The sequence below is a fragment of the Achroia grisella genome, unplaced genomic scaffold (genome assembly GCF_030625045.1).
Source record: "Achroia grisella isolate CSIRO2021 unplaced genomic scaffold, CSIRO_AGI_Agris_v1 utg754, whole genome shotgun sequence".
Lineage (NCBI taxonomy): Eukaryota > Metazoa > Arthropoda > Insecta > Lepidoptera > Pyralidae > Achroia > Achroia grisella.
The window spans coordinates 625,318-642,290 of NW_026713011.1; the positions used below are offsets into that span (position 1 = coordinate 625,318).

The 16,973-nt window shown below is 38.4% G+C and overlaps 2 protein-coding genes across 2 annotated transcripts; one reads left to right on the forward strand and one right to left on the reverse strand.

Moving 5' to 3' along the window:
• Positions 1-659: 659 nt before the first annotated feature.
• Positions 660-8,520, reverse strand: LOC131850330 (histone-lysine N-methyltransferase EHMT2). Its single transcript, XM_059200530.1, has 7 exons — positions 5,535-8,520; positions 4,926-5,056; positions 3,545-3,689; positions 2,887-3,063; positions 2,059-2,310; positions 1,484-1,668; positions 660-892 (listed from the first exon to the last, which is right to left on the reverse strand). The coding sequence occupies exons 1-7, from the start codon at positions 8,247-8,249 to the stop codon at positions 781-783; spliced, it is 3,717 nt and encodes a 1,238-aa protein (XP_059056513.1). The 5' UTR covers positions 8,250-8,520; the 3' UTR covers positions 660-780.
• A 791-nt stretch (positions 8,521-9,311) lies between these two features.
• Positions 9,312-16,913, forward strand: LOC131850329 (delta-aminolevulinic acid dehydratase). The gene is made up of 8 exons (XM_059200529.1): positions 9,312-9,583; positions 10,629-10,776; positions 11,275-11,494; positions 11,752-11,840; positions 12,944-13,087; positions 14,496-14,612; positions 15,629-15,722; positions 16,725-16,913. Exons 1-8 carry the CDS (start codon positions 9,459-9,461, stop codon positions 16,790-16,792), a joined length of 1,005 nt encoding a protein of 334 aa, XP_059056512.1. The 5' UTR covers positions 9,312-9,458; the 3' UTR covers positions 16,793-16,913.
• The last annotated feature ends 60 nt before the right edge of the window (positions 16,914-16,973 follow it).

The following is a 16,973-nucleotide window of genomic DNA, read 5'->3' on the forward strand; positions in this document are numbered from 1 at the left end:
TTATGGAGTAGTACAAAATGGCATTTATAATTCTTTATTACGTAAATACATTACATTATAATGCAGTGGCGCCATCTAACGAGTTGACGTTTCAATTATTTTCCTCCTGGAATAATCATCTCCAGTAGGGTACGCACAATAGATAATATACTATATTTAAAACTGTGCTATACAATTATCAGGCTGAGGTGGATAAAAACTTCAAAAAGCTTAATATGTAATAACATCCTCAAATATGACGTTAGTATATAGAATAGGTTTAAATTGTAAATACATAGTTATATGAATTATACCCATTTAAAATTCCTGTCTACAAAAGGCTCGCAAACCAGACTTCCAGGAGTTATTGCTCATGAAATTGATGTCGGGGCAAAGTGGTTCACCCTGAGGCGCCAACCTACCGTCTCCTAGGAAGGTGTAGAGGGCGCTAATCAGTTAGAATCACGTGTCCATGTCATGCAAAGAATAATGTAGATCTCATGCTTTGAATTTGGGGTATCAATGTTGTGTCAGTTTTAAATATAATTTTATTTTAGAATTCGTAATATAACTTCACAATCTAAATTTACTTTCTTATTACTTGGATATATAATATAGGACATAGGTAATAAAAAAAAGCACCTGACACTGTTCATTTTCTTAAACTATTTATTTCTTATGCTAATTAGTATATGTATAGACCTATTAGAGATCATTATATATTTCAATAATTATATTGCAATAAATAGTAGCAATATCAAATTACGATTTATTTACACATGGCTTGTTGGAAGTGCTCTATTAGGTCTCGCTGTCTTCACCTGACTTCTCAGGATACCTGCAGTCCGGCGCGCCACACTCGCATTTCATCCATTTGGATTTAACAGACCAGAATTTGTCGCCGTAATCGAACCTGAAACCAACAACCAAATTAAAGCACTACAAATAGTTAATAGAATTAATAATAAACATACAATAGATATTCTTATAAAAATACGTATTTCTGTATAGTACTGGCTGTTAGCTACCACTCGTCTGTTTTTTAGATAGAGTATTTTATGCATGCGAGTATGTTCCTCATCGTGATTCGTCTGAGAGTTGACCTTCAGCCGCTCCATAAGTCCTTCCGCGGGTTTAGAGGGCCATCTGCACTCACCCGCTAGTATTCGGTGAAGCTGTAAAGGCCAGCTGCAGCCAAACAGCATTGGAATAGATGTAAGATACAAAAACAAATGTATGAAATATATTACTGTATTGTTTTCCAAATGTATGAACACTCGACACCCTTATATTGGATACATAAAAGAATTATATTAGTAATCAAATTAAAAAGTTCAGTATTAATATTAAAAGTTCCTTCACCGATCTAATAGTAGTAATTGGGGACATTTTTTTTTAAATTACATTTTACATATATTTTTTAAGACTTGTTAGTTTTTATTTTACTTTGTTTTTTGTCTCCAAATATGGCTGAAGCTACATGGTTTTCGTCAAAGCGACTCACGTGAGCTCGTCGTGCGGGCGAATGTCGCGCGTGGCGAAGAGCGCGACGGCGGGCAGGCGCAGGTCGCGCGCGCGTGTGTACACGCGGACGGGCGCCACGTTGGGCCGACAGCTGTGGTTCATGAACCGCGCCGCGCTCCCGAACCGCGCCGCGTCCACGCACAGGACGCTCTTCTCTGAACATTGCTGCGGAATATATTAACTAATTAAGGTAGTTTATACCGAGTAGCATGCCATGAATCTGTTGGATATTTTGGTTGTAATTTTTTTTAGACTTAAAATTTTAATGAATGACCGTACATGGCAGTAGTTGTTCATGCACGAGATTTCATATAATGTTAAACATAAACACCTATATAAATATATACATACATTATGAATAAACTGGCTTTAAAAAAAATAATTCAATTGAGTTACTTGCCAGTTCTTCTCAATTGGATCTATATACTGAACTGGACGGCAGGGAAAAAAATATAATATAAAAAATTTTGCGTGCATAAGCGGCTAAAATATCCTACATTAATAAATCATTTTTGAATTTGAAAAAATGTCGTCGCAGTGAACAATAAGAGGTACCTCGAGCAGGTCTGTCTTGACGTCGAGCGCGAACATGTAGTGGTCTGCCGCTCTGGTGTCGGCGGCGTGCAGCTGCAGCAGCTCCCCGCAGTAGGCGGCCACCGGCGCGCCCCGCGGCACGGCCTGCCGCGCGCGCAGCCCCCACCCGCGCGCGCCGCCACCCACACCCGCCGCCGTGCGGAACACCTGCACGCGCACGCCCACGGACCCACGCGACGTTAGCCTCGTGACCACGCTGTTGCCGCACAGCCTCTGTTCATATTATCTTGTCGTTATTTCACGGCTTCAGTGTTTTTGCGGTTTAGGTCACCGTTTTAACTCCGATAGTCGCGAGTTCGAGTCCTCGTATGATACAAACATTTGTATAATTATGATTGTCTGAATGTTTTCAGTTTTCTATGAATATTATGTATGTATTTAGAAAAAAATGTATCTAAATATTTATAGCTGTCATATAGTACCCTTAATACATGCTCTGCGTACCTTGGAACCAAATGATGTTGTGTTAATCATCATTTGGAATCAAGTTTTACTGATCCTTATTAAGTATCATATTTGAGCTAGTTCACATTTCAGAATTCATTCATAATTTCGTTCATGTAATTTACATAGTCAGCTAAGAAACAGTTCTACATGACGTTATAATTTAGCTACAACAAAAAAATCGCAAGTGACAAACAATAGCTATAAAAGATACAAATGAATATGTTTTTCTTTGATCTTAGTTATAAAAGTATAAAAAATGACAATTAAATGAAGTAGTGCAATAAATTAAAAAAAGTCAAATTGAGAACACTATCAAGAAAGAAGCATGAGGTATGAGAGTACCAGATCGCAGCCGCAGGTCTGGTTGCACTCGAACAGCATGGGCGGGTCGTGGTATGGGAAGTTGGACGGCAGGCGGCCGCGTGCGTCGTACCAGCGCCGCACGCCCAGCGCCACGCACGCACACGCACCGCTCGAGCACGACCCGCCCGCGGCAGAGCCCTGCGCGCACTGGCAGCCCTGAATCCACACACAAGTCATAACTTTTTTTTCAATTTTTAATGGCTTGGCACATTGGCACTCATTACTTCTTTTTGTTCAATTTTAAAATTCGAACAGATGTTTCAAGCGACTTAACAAAATGGAGGAAGTTCTCAATTCAAACGTTTTTTTTCGACCGATTCAGATATTTTTTTATTAAAAGCTGATAATTTCAAAACCTTGATCAAGATCTTTACATCTGTCGGTATTTTTCATTATCTTAAACTTAGAATAGAGTTGTTAAAATTAATTTAGTTTATTTACAGATTTTTTACTGATTTAAAAACTAATATTATTATTATGTAAAGTATACCAGCACCCTGCTGGTATTTCTCATGCTGTTGGCATTTCTCAACTGAAGTAGCTAGCCGAACTGGACGGTAGAGATACTTATAAAATAATTAAATGCATAAGTGGCAATGTCATATATAAAGAAACAATTATGACTTGTAGTTTTCACCTGCATGGTGGGTATGGAGTAGTCTACGGGGACGTTCTCCGGCATCACGTGACTGGTGACGTATGTGAAGTCGTCGGGCAGCGGCTCGTCGTCCACTTCGTTGACGCACGGCACCGGGTAGTACTCGCGACCACGTGAAATGTCGCTGTTTAACGACATTTTTTAAATATAAATTATATTACTTGTTAGATTTAGAGTTATTAGTTATTGTTGTCTCTTAACGTAAGGTTTATAAAAAAATATGATTTACAAGAATTTGTACAAGTCATCTGCGGGTACCATGTTATCTTACATGTGATTCTATTCTAAAGGACTAAGGTATACTCTGTTATTCAGGAAGCACTAAATCACAGGAATTGCCAGGATTAGTACATTCAAAAGCCCTAATAACGGGCTACTCGAATTAATACTCTAATAGACTAATGGCATAGAGAAAAACAATATGTTTATCATGAATAGGGTCCGCACACGTCACTGGACATGAAATAAACACACGGTAAACATAGGTGCTTAACAAAGATTTAATTTTGTATATTTTGCCAAATGGAAGAGGAAATGCCATTATGTGGTACAACTCAAAAAAACGAATTATCTTCTTTGGAAAGAATACTCTATCCTGAAGAGATATATCTATGCAGGTAGCAGTGTTACAGGTTTTCTTTAGAACTGAATAATAACTCAAACCTTTTAAATAAAAAATCTATGTTATTGTACCTACTGTAATTGAAATGGCAACAAGTTGACAGCACAACTGTCACGTAAGTAAGTGATAACCCTCGCCTATCAATCATCACGTCACTCTTCAAACCGGAACAGTTTGCAAGACATGGATAAGATTGGGTACACACAGACTTGATACAAAGTCTACTATGTAGACGTTGTTGTTAATAACAACACTGACTTGGAGAGAAGATGGCAGACATGGATGAGATAAAGGTAGATATGGGACACAGTCACCTAGAAATAATAATTGCATTTAATAATATCTAGTAAGACAGATCCAATATAGTCTACTAAGTACGGCCGTGTCCAAACTGTGTCACCCCACCTTACATTTTCCTATTGTTATTTAGTATCATCATCATCATTGCCTTTATCCCATTATTTGGGGTCGGCGCAGTATGTCATTCTCTTCCACTGCTCTCTATCGGTCGTCATATCTAAACATACTCTTCTTTTATTCATATCATCTTTCACACAATCCATCCATCTTTTCCTAGGGCGTCCCCTCCCTTTACATCCTATTGTTATTTAATATATCAGATCAATATTTTTGTTTTCATATTGTCATCTATAATATACATCGTATCATTACCCGCAACAGTACACACAGACATGATACAAAGTCTACTACGGGGACGTAGTTGTTAACGATACTGACTTGGAGAGAAGTCGCGCGGGTGGCGCGTGTCCGGCGGCTCGCATGTGCATCGCGAGCGTGACGGCCGCCTCGCACTTGTCGTCCGCACACACCGTCGCCGCCACCTCGCCGGCGCTGTTCGCTATGTCTGTCTGCAAACAAACCATATATTCAATTACTTATGAGTATTCATAGTGAAACACCGTAATGTTTTTAATCAAAACATTATTTGCAGAATACAATTCTTATAGGTTTTAACAATATTAAATATAATGTCCAATGTACTCAGCCTTCATACAAGTATGCACTTTTTTTTAATTAATCTTGTTTCTATTATTATACATATTTCAGAATAAGAATAAACAAGAGAAACTAGTGTTTTGCTAAACAGGTCTATATTAGCACTGATCCAGATGAAATTCATAAACGTAGCCAAAGTAATAATGTAGCAAATACATTTAAATAATTGGATGTATATTGTATTTGAATTTAAATAATTTTAAAGAAATGAATAGTTAATTAAGATTAATATTAAACTCTGCTAGCAATTACAATTAAACTTTCAATTGTACTTTGTAGCAATTCGTACGATCAAAATATAAATTATTGAATAATACATAGCACACTCACCCTAGCACCGTGAGCGAGCAGTATAACGACGCAGGCGTAGTGTCCCTGGCGGCAGGCGACGTGTAGCGGCGTGTCGCCGTGCGCATTGCCAACGTCGAGTGCGAGCGGCGCGGCCGACAGCAGCCGCAGCAGCGCGTCCTGGTGGCCGCCCAGCGCGCACCAGTGCACGGCGGCGTTGCCCTCAGCGTCGGTGGTGGCGGCGTCCGCGCCCGCCTCCAGCAGCAGCCGCACGAGCGGCGCGTGCGCGTGCTCGGCCGCCCACACCAGCGGCGTCCAGCCCCCTGCATCACGAGCGTCCACACTGATCCCAGGAGCCGCCAGCAGCACGCGCGCCACCGCTTCCGCGCACCGCCCGCCGCGCGAGCAACATACGTGTAGCGCCGTCATCTCCTCCGGACCCGGGAAATTCACGTCGCATCCCGCACCAACCAAGTATCTTACAACTTTCAACAGATCTTTCTCGCTCGGTTTGTTTTCCTCCGTTTCCTTCTCGTCGTTCCCCGTCTCTGTTTCCTCTTTTGTATCGTTCGCTACCTCTTCTTTGCTTTCATCCGATTTTACTTGTTCTGTGTTTTCATTAATGGAAATTTTAGATTTTTTGGTGTTTTCCTCTGTTTTATCCAGCAATTCATGGACAGCGAGTAAAAGCGGCGTTCGCCCGGAGCCGTCTACCGCGTCCAGATGTGCACCGGCGGCGCGCAGCAGACCCAGCGCGGCCGCCCGCCCGCTCCGAGCAGCCGTGTGAGCACACGTACCATCTTCCATACTCTCGAGCCTCTCGTTCACGTCGGCGACAGACGCAATTTTGGGTATGAGTTGATCGACCGCCTCACCCTCCGATATAGCGTCACACAGTACCTGCGCAGGCGAACCGCTCAGCAGCTCCTCGTAATCGGTACCTTCGGGCTTCTCACAAAGACGTTTCAAGTCCTTCAAGTTAGATGGAAGCAAGTCTTCTGGTATGAGTGGTTCTACCTCTACCGGTTCCTGCTCCCGTGTCGAAAACCCGAGATACGCAGGAGTACACTGCTCCCTTTGGTCGGGTAGGAAGATCCTCTTGTTGCTGCAGTGCATCTTCACGTGGACTTTGACGCAGTCGCGATTTACGGGCTGCCAACGGTAGGATAGCACGCCGCAGTGAGGACATCCGATGAGCAGCTTAGACTCGCTGGTGGGCAGTCCACATTCTAAGTGGAACAAGTGGCCTTCCGAGCACTGGTAGAAGAGTCCTTGCGTGCAGAAAAGGCCGCAGGCGGGGCAGCACATGTGGCGGCGCAGCTGGGCGGCGTGCAGCGCACAAGTGAGCACGTAGGGCGCGCGCGGGCCGGCACGCATCAGCGGCCGCAGCCGGTCCGCCCCGCGCCGCGCTGCGTGCGAGCAGCCCACGCGCACGCCGTCCACCATCTCAATCGCCTGACAGAACACCGGCTCAGTGAGCTCCTCCGGTGCCGCGTATATATTACTCGGTTTCTCACAGAGACATGTCGCCACAACTGTCGACTCTTCGTCGGGACAGGCGGCTTCCGAGCCTTCGTCGCCGGCCGCCGGGTTGCTAGTCTCGTCTTGTTCGACCTCCGACGCTGCTTCCTCACCACGGGATACGCGGTTTTTCTTCCGACGAGGTCTGTACTCCCTCTCACCATCGTCGGTATAATTTTTATTGGTCCGCCTCGATGAACGTCGCGGTGGAGCCTTCGTATCGTCACCGTGTGCCACTATCGACGAGCAATCACTGTCATTCATGCCATATGTGGAACTTAATCGGTTTGAGCGCCTAGGTCGTTCAGCTTCTGATGCTTCAGCAGAACAATAAAATTCTTCATCACTGCTTTCTGATGCCGAATCTTCATCAGCTTCTAGTAGTTTACTGATAACTTCCTCATCATCATCAATTTCCTCTTCCTCATTCCCGTCCATCACTTCTACTTCATTGTCCTCTGTCTCTCTGATTTCACCATCAGGTTCATCCTCTGATGGTTCTACATCAATTGCTTGTAAGCCCAGCTCACACAAATGCTTGAGTTTCATCACTTTACTTTTATCACTGTTTCTAATCTCCTTCTTTAAACTCTTCTCAATATTCTGTACACTTTCTGAGGTTGTGGATTTAGCTGATCGTCTAGTCCGAACTCCTTCCTCCTGTTTATCAGATTGCAACCCGAGACGAGCATTATTCTGAGATTCAACACCAATACGTAGCTCTTCATTCTCCAATACTTTAGCAGTAGGCTTTATACGACGAGACAATCTTTGTGTGGGGCCTGTTGTTTCAATATATGCCTTTTCTTTCCTTGCTATAGCAGTGGCTAGAACATTGTCAGAGGAATCTTTACTACGGCGCCTCGTAGACCGCTTAGGCGTAGTGTGAGAACTATCAGAAGCCTCATCATTTTCAGACACACATTGACTGACACTTTTATCTTTCTTGGGTGAAATAGAGTCATTCTCCTCTGACCACTCCCACTTACCTCTCGTCCGACTCGAACGCCTCGGTGAGAATTCCTCGTGTTTGTCTTCGTTCGAAACTATTTTCATGTTGCTGCTTTTAGTACCAGACTTTTCAGATCTAAAAGTTAAAACTATACGAGGCTTGGCTTCGTCCCCATCACTTTTGTCTGCCTTTTTATCTACAGAAACCACCAAGTTGTCTGTCAATTGATTTTTATCCACTTTCTTTTTAGATGTACTCGCCACATCGCTTTCATTTTCGTGCATAGTGTCAAGGTCTTTTATGCTTCGACCGTGAGTAAACAGAAGGAAGTTACATACGTACCTTTATCCACAAGTTTGTGTATACAATTTGATTCACTACCAAAGTGTTTATATTTTGTTTGTTCAAGTACAAGGAAACTTTGTTTAATTGATTTTACTTAAATATACCTACGTAAACTTAAGTTAAAATGAAATCAATGTAGAAAAATGTTTTTATTTTATAACATAAATATTTCTTTTAATGTCTTAATAAATATAGATTAATGAAATTTTTCAATACCGATTCACAAAATAAATTCTGTATTCTACAAATTAACGTAAACACTGTAGGTAAAAAAAGGATGACAATAGTTTTGTCAATAGGTAAGTAGATTTCAAGCCAAAGAGCAAGGAATACTCTGTATTACAATAGGGTTAAATTCGTAAACTGTCAAATGTATGTCACAACTGCCTGTGGTATGTGGTGAGGATGCTTTAAATAAGTGACAGCATTTTTGTCGATATCGATATTAGAACAAAGGTAATAAATTTTTTAGAAATTGTATAAAGTATGAAGCTAATAAATGAAAAATCAGAACATTAATAATATTTTAAATTAAAAATCTTAATCATTCATCTTTAACCGTTAGAGCGTCGTCGCGCCCGGCACTTACGCATTATGACTAAAATTGCTAAAATAACTAAAACTAAACTTGTGTATAATTGCCTATTGCATGTAGAAAACTGTACGCGATGCTTAACGTTGCACATAGGCATTCACGGCCCCACTACAGCCACATGGCATAGCTGTACGTGCATTTACTATTATGGTTCGTCATACAAACATATTGTTTAAAAAAATCTGTGCTGTGCTGAACATTGTGAGCTGTATAACTTCCGTTGCCGTATTCAGTATGTAATATTATGTTATCTGTGGTTATACTATGTCCATACGAATATCAATATCGATTAATAATTGAAATTGATATTAGGCCATCCCGCGAGTGAACGTTCAACAACTTGTCATGTGACATCTTCTGTTGACACTTGACAGTACTTTGACATTTCCTCCTTTCTTATTCTCATTTAAGTTTTTTTGTTAGTTTTCCTTTGGCCGATCATTTATTTTAATAAATATATTATTTCTTTCAATAAATAATATAATAATTTAGTATTACTTTCCACACATCCCTACATTGTAGCTATATACGGTGTGATTTATAAAAAACAATCATGAGTCTCTTTTTGAAGCCGGAACACATACTTCAAGGGGGTTACTTCAACGCAACATTGCGGAAACTTCAAGAGCCTAATACTAGTATTGAACCTCACAATATCATGTATCCTGTGTTTTTGTTGTAAGTGCATTTTGTATAATAATTTACCACATTTTTTTTTAACTACCGCTATGCTATAGAACAAGAGAAATCAGCTGTTATTTTTTTTTTTAGTACCGGCTATACCCATTATTATCTAATAAAGGTCGTATGATTTTTAACCCTGGCCGATAATAGCCGTCGCGTAATAATGTAAATTTATTTCTAAGTTCTAATGTGCTTAATTCAAGTATTTTTAATTTACTAATTTCAAATTAATATAAAAGAACATTGTTATGGATGGTAATGGAATGGCGCACCCGCCTGCGCTAGCGGTTTACGCTGGCGGGGCACCAGTGTGGGATAGTAAGATGAGCATGAGGTCAGGTCAGTTAGCCCATTGTGGTAAATTCCCTATGAATTTATCACGATAGTTTCCAGGGGGAACCATGTGGAGGTCAACTTGGCATGGTACATTGCTAGCAAGGGGGTTATTAGTCCACATTACTAACAATCCTCTTCTCCTTTATAAAAGAACTACTACTGCTACTTTTGTAGTGAACAGAATATAAGGTCACAATACATGTTTTCCTTCCTCCTTTCCTTTTCCTAGTTTTAGGTTAATAATATTGTTATGTTGTATTGGGTTTTTAACAGAAAAATATGTATATACACCTGTTTGTTTTCAGTACATTTTTATAATAGTTCAGTATATCCACAATTTATTAGTATAACATACAATATTATAGAATATGATATAGTTATGGTACACAATAAGGACACAAGTAGAAATAACAACAAATAGGTTTTATTAATAAGTAATACAAAGAACATTAACAGACCATTATTTAATTATGTGTATATGTTTCCACCAAAAACTTATTAAGATATATGTATATGATTAAAACTATATTAAATACTAAATAATCTATTTTTATGTAAAGTTTAATTCAAATCGGTTCAGCCAAGAAAAAGTAACAAACAGATTGCACTTTGTCATTAATAATATTAAAATATGATTTACTAATTAATTATTCAATTAACTAATTAATTTAGGATTAATTAAAAGTATTCAATATTATTTCAGAGAACAAGAAGATGCCATACAAGCTGTGACAAGTATGCCAAATGTGTACAGGTATGGCATCAACAGATTGATTCCAGCACTTGAGGAATTGGTTGGAAAGGGCCTCAAATCTATTCTTATTTTTGGGATTGTTACGGCTTTGCCTAAGGTTATTTTAGTTATTCCTATATGCCATACATCAGCATAATTTCTAATATGTGAAGGTAGACAGCTTTCCAATTAATTATGGTGCAGTTTAAGCGTCTTAGTGCCAAGGCGCGCGATCGCGCACCTGCACGTTTTACCTAAAAGTGCTATATGCGCGGTAGCGACACACACGTCAGTGTGTTTTTGAGTTTCAGCCGCTATTTTGAAAATTGATACATTTTTACAAAAGTTACACATTATTTTCTCACTATTCATAATGCTATTTGTTAAATATCTAGAAAACTAAATACTTAGCAGAGTCATAAGAGGTAATGGGGTTAGTATTGTGACTTTACTGTGAAAAGAATTAAATAGGAAAACATCAATTTATTATATTATTATTAATACAACTACTGTGAATGAAATAATTTTATTGAAAAAAAAAAATTAATTTATTTAAAGGCATAACAACATTTTAGTTCTAATTTTCTTTAGTTAACAATCAATTTCTATATTCCAGGGACCAGAAGGAAGAAGTGCAGATTGTCCTGAGAACCCAGTAGTTAAAGCTCTGCCAAAGATACGTGCGAAATTCCCCAATTTACTGATTGCGTGTGATGTGTGTCTCTGCCCTTACACGTCGCATGGACATTGTGGCTTGTTAACAGCCAGCGGTGCTATTGATCATGCCGCTTCCGTGAAGAGGATAGCAGAAGTTGCTCTTGCTTATGCTAAAGCAGGTATGAAAGATTATTTGCCAAAATCTGACCCAATTAACAAAAGTATTCCTACAAAAATCAAATTAAATGAAATTGTTAACTATTAACCAACTATATATCTAGGTAGTTTTTTTTTAAACCATGGAAATAAAATATAATAATATATTGTTATTCAGTGAGCATTTTTACATATAAAATATTTAGATAGTTTTTTTTTAATCTTTGGAACACACAAGAAACAAATAACAATCCGAAACTTTATTATAATGAAATTACAGGAGCGCATATAGTAGCGCCGTCGGACATGATGGATAACAGGATCAAGGCCATAAAGGATGCTCTAGTAGCCAATAGTCTGCAGAATCAGGTACATATATCGAATATATAATTAGCTTGGATTGAATGCATTTATTACAAGAATCTCGATTATGTTTTTATATAAATAATTGTGATATTATTCCCTGAAGGACTAAGTCGGTAGTCAATTTTCAGAGTTCCAATATAAACTTAAAACTAAAGTATACCTCATCATATTTTTATATATACCATACATGTAATGGCAATCAAATTGATAGTCCACCCGATGGTGGAAGTGGTAACCGTTGCCATTATACATGAATGGCACTGTGCATATCTCCTTATCAGGTGACGCCTGTGATACCACTGATGCGTTGCCATTCTGCTATTCCTGACGAGGAAGTTGTCTCTTATCCCACGCCTTACAAGCAGACAGCAGAAATAGCTGAGACTCTCACGCTGGCGATATTTTGCAAAGTTTAGTTAGGTATATAATATTATGTTAAATGTGTTAATCCGGTTGGAAGGACCAAAAAGATGTGTACACAAACTTTATAGTAAATTGATGATTGAAATGATAATTTGCGTACCGCGGAAATTAGATTGATGTGACGAGTTACGGGTGCTTTATTGGTACTAAAGTTTAGGTTAGAATTGTTGTCCAGGTTCTCTGTAAGAGATTGCTTTTAGCAATATGACCGATCTTTGTCTAGCATTAAAAATTAAAATAATAATATAATTATTTTTATTTAATAGAAATATAACTTTCTTTTTGTAAATATTTATCCTATGCGCAATAAAGAGAGGATTACATGTTTAAAATGAAATTATTTGTCTGTGAAATATTGGTACAGTAAATAAGTAATTACTTAAAAAAGTTATTGACAGCAAAATTTACCATAACCGGCATCCCGGTTATGGTAAATATTGCTGTAAAATAAAATTACAAGAAAGCATTCATTTTGTGTAATATTATTGAATTCAAGTAATATTAATAAACGACAGCAATTTTATTTGTTTACGGTTTAATAATGTGATTTAATGATTTATAATATTAGTATTGTATTGATATAGTACATGATAGACAACTCAAATTGAAGATACTGTCCATTTAAACTTATGGCTTCAGCACTAAATTGTTAGTAGCAACTTAACCAAACCTTTATTTTCCAGGTGTCAGTGTTGTCCTACTCATGTAAATTCGCGTCGTCAATGTACGGTCCGTTCCGTGACACCATGAAGAGTTCCCCGATGGAAGGGGACCGCAAGTGCTACCAGTTGCCTCCCGGCAGTGCTAATCTCGCCGCAAGGGCTGCGGTACGTAAACTTCAAAACTGCTTTCGGTTTTTTTTTTCGAATTATTGATGTAGCTACTTTACTTTACCGAACGATAGGGGGCGAGTGCAGATGGCACTCCAAACTCGCGAGAGGACTTATGGAGGGACTGTCTAAAAATATTTTGGTTTGGTTTAACAGACCTATTCAATTATACGCTTTACTAAAGTAGATTATTGCTGAACTATTTTATATTTTAACTGTTAAGATATGAGATATGCACAATAAACAAATTCGAATTTGTGTATCAATATCGCTTATACTCTGTAGCGCTGATATCAGCCAGCGTGATTGAGAGATATTGGTATCAGTATATTGATTGAGTCATGCTTCGGCTGGCTGCAATCTGTATCATATTCCGACAGATATTAATTTTGTAGTGAATTATATCTACGTATATGTGAATGAGGGCTATAGCCCTCATAAATGAGTTCAGTCACTCAGAGCGCAATGGAGAGAGTTATGCTTGGAGTTTCTTTGCGTGATCATATAAGTAATGAGGAGATTCGCAGAAGAACCAGAGTAACCGATATAGCACAAAGAATTGGGAAACTGAGGTCACAATGGGCTGAGCATATAGCTCGTAGTACAGATGGCCGTTGGAGCAATAAAGTCCTCGAGTGGCGACCGCGGACCGGAAGACGTAACGTGGGTAGGCATCCGACAAGTTGGTCGATCTGGTCAAGATCACTGCTTTGCAGGATGCGTTGGATGCTAGCAGCACAGGACTGATCGCCGTGGAGATTTTTGGGGGAGGCCTTTGGACAGTAGTGAAGGTCTTCGGGCTGAAACGATGATGATGATCGCGTATACTCTGTTTCACTGATATCGGCGAGCGTGATTGAGAGATATTGGTATATTGATTGAGTCATGCTTCGGATGGTTACAATCTGTATCATATTCCGACAGATATTAATTTGTAATTAATTATATCTACGTATACACTTTGAATAGCAGAGTGATATGTTATCTCTTAACATACGTGTATATCATTGATGTAAACATAGTCACTTGGTGTTATATTGGAAGCTGATAGTTTAATATATCTATCGTCAAACTTGACTCACGTAAACATTCGTATTTTTTTATTTAATAGATGATAATGAAATGGTGCACCCGACTGTGCTAGCGTTTTACTGTAATAAGAGCATGAGGTCAGGTCAGATAGCCCATCGTGGCAAATGCACTAGGAATTTGTCACAGTTTCTAGAGGGAACCTAACATGGTACATTGCTAGTAATTGACATCAGTCCACGTTACTAACAATCCCTGATTAATTTTATTCATATCCTATAAATGTTGCTGCTAAGAAGTTTTATAAATAAAAACTCATCTTCCCCCTTTAAAGAAGGGTTTCAAAAGGATGCATATATACAATGTTGCATTACAGGCTCGTGATGTTGCGGAGGGTGCTGATTTCTTGATGGTGAAGCCTGGTCTTCCCTACTTGGACATCGTCAGGCAGACAAAGAACCAGTTTCCCCACCATCCCTTGTTTATATACCAGGTTAAGAGATTATCACATACTAGCTTTTGCCCACGGCATAGCTCAGGTTAATTTATCCCTTTAGGGGTGGAATTAATCATAATCCTTTCTTAGGGGATGCTTACGTCATAATAGCTTTATGCATGCAAAGTCTCAGCCCGATCGGTTTAAAATTGACAAAGATTCAATAAACTTTCATCCCCTATTTTATCCCTTTGGGGGTAGAATTAATCAAAATCCTTTCTTAGCGGATGCCTACGTCATAACATCTACCTGCATGCCAAATTTCAGCCCGATCCGTCCCGTGGTTTGGTCTGTGCGTTGATAGAGCACTATGTCAGTTACCTTTGAGTTATATATATATATATATTTAGATATTGAGATTGAAGCTACATCAATTTCAGATGGCATTATAATTTTTGGAATGATCCTGTATTTGATCCTCTAGTATATATGTTCATTCATTCATAATTTAAGAGCTGTGCTCTTGTCGGTGGAGCTCCCGCCACCTTCCACGATCTTCTATCAGTCCCTTTAGCTGTTGATACGACACGACTCCAACTTTTTCTTTAACTTGCTTGATATAGCTGTATGTAGTATATATGTATGACTCCAAAATACAGATATTAGCAATAGTTATTGTAAATTGGCTTTGTGTATATGATTGTGAACAAACGGTACCTGTACATTAATTATTAAAAAAAAAACAAATTGTACATGTTGAATTCATGTTGCTGAGATTTAAAAGTAGCTTATAGAGATTTGCCACAGCGGTGGCAAATTCAGTATTCAGCCCATCATGTATGTGCGCTTGTCAACGCTATTCTCACAAACTGCTTAACCGACCCTATAGCATTTAAAATAAGGGCAATGTAGGGCATAGCACAAAAAATGTTGGGACCATCCACTGCTGTAACATGTACATGTTTGTTTCATTCTCATCAGTTGACAAACAAAAACTTATAACGTCTTATTGTTAAGAATACCACGAAATGCGACAACGCGAGGACTGCTAGTTAATGTATAAGAAGTTGCAGGTCTCTGGCGAGTACGCGATGCTATCCCGCACTGTCGAGAATGAAGAGGTCAAGAATACCCTGATGGAGGTACTGACGTGTATGAGGAGAGCTGGTTAGTATCCTACATTGAAGCACTATTACTAACAGTATATACCAGGATTAGTACATTCAAATGCCCTAATAACGGGCTATTCGAATAAATACTCCAATAGACTATTGCTATTGAGTAAATATAACATATGCATCATAACTAGGGCCACTGGACAAAGCAAATTAAATAAACATACGACAAAGCTAGGCCTGTGCAATACAAAAAATCTGCACATTTTGCCAAGCTGAAGAGGAAACGCCACTACACATCCTATGTGGTTGTAGTGTATGTACTCATGCATAAACGAAATATATTCTTTGGAAAGTTTACACTTTATCCTGAGGAGATAAAAACCAACGCTCCTAAGAATATTATTCAATTCTTGTCCCTGACAGGTCTAGGTAACTCTGAAAAAGGGCGAGCACAATAGATCTATGTAGGTTGCAGTGCTACAGGTCTAAGCACCTGACAATAACCCAAATGGGGGGACCGCAATCAAAATATCATACATAGGTCAATATCATAGTCATATAAATATCAATAAAAACATACCAGTAGTCGAAATTCCACCATGTATTAACACCATTATTTAAATTACAAGTTTGAACATTATTTAGATTCTAATTCAGATTACTTTTTCTAATAAGATTTTATATTTTATATTGAGCGAGCGGTATTGTACTAATAATTCAAATATATAATGTAATAAATGAATTTATTATAGTTATGTTTCACATTCAGTAAGATTATAGATAAATAATAAATTATCTATGGTCAAATAATAATTTAATATCTTTACATAGTATAAAACAGTCCTCGACGATGTGTTCCCTCATATCTTTTAAATTACGCAACGGATTTTAATGCAGTGTTCAGCAATAGATAGAGTGATTCAAGAGGAAGGTTTATATGTATAATACATGCGTGTTATAGTATATAACAGGCCGAGAAATTCAAAGATTTATCATGTACGAAGCTGGGACGCGTCGCTAGTATTTTATAAATATTGTTTTATTGTTACAGGCGCAGATTGCATCATTACTTATTTCGCTCCACTAATTCTCAGCATAATATCACAACAAAAATCATAGATAATAAAGAACAGTTAATAAATTTACACGTATACATACATTCGTTTTGATAGTGAAGTACTATTTCTTTTGCTCATTTTTAGCGATAATATTATAAGTACATAAACTGTTGTTTACATTAGTTTTTTTTATATAAATATAATTTTTATTATTTATAATAAATGAACAAATAAATTTATTT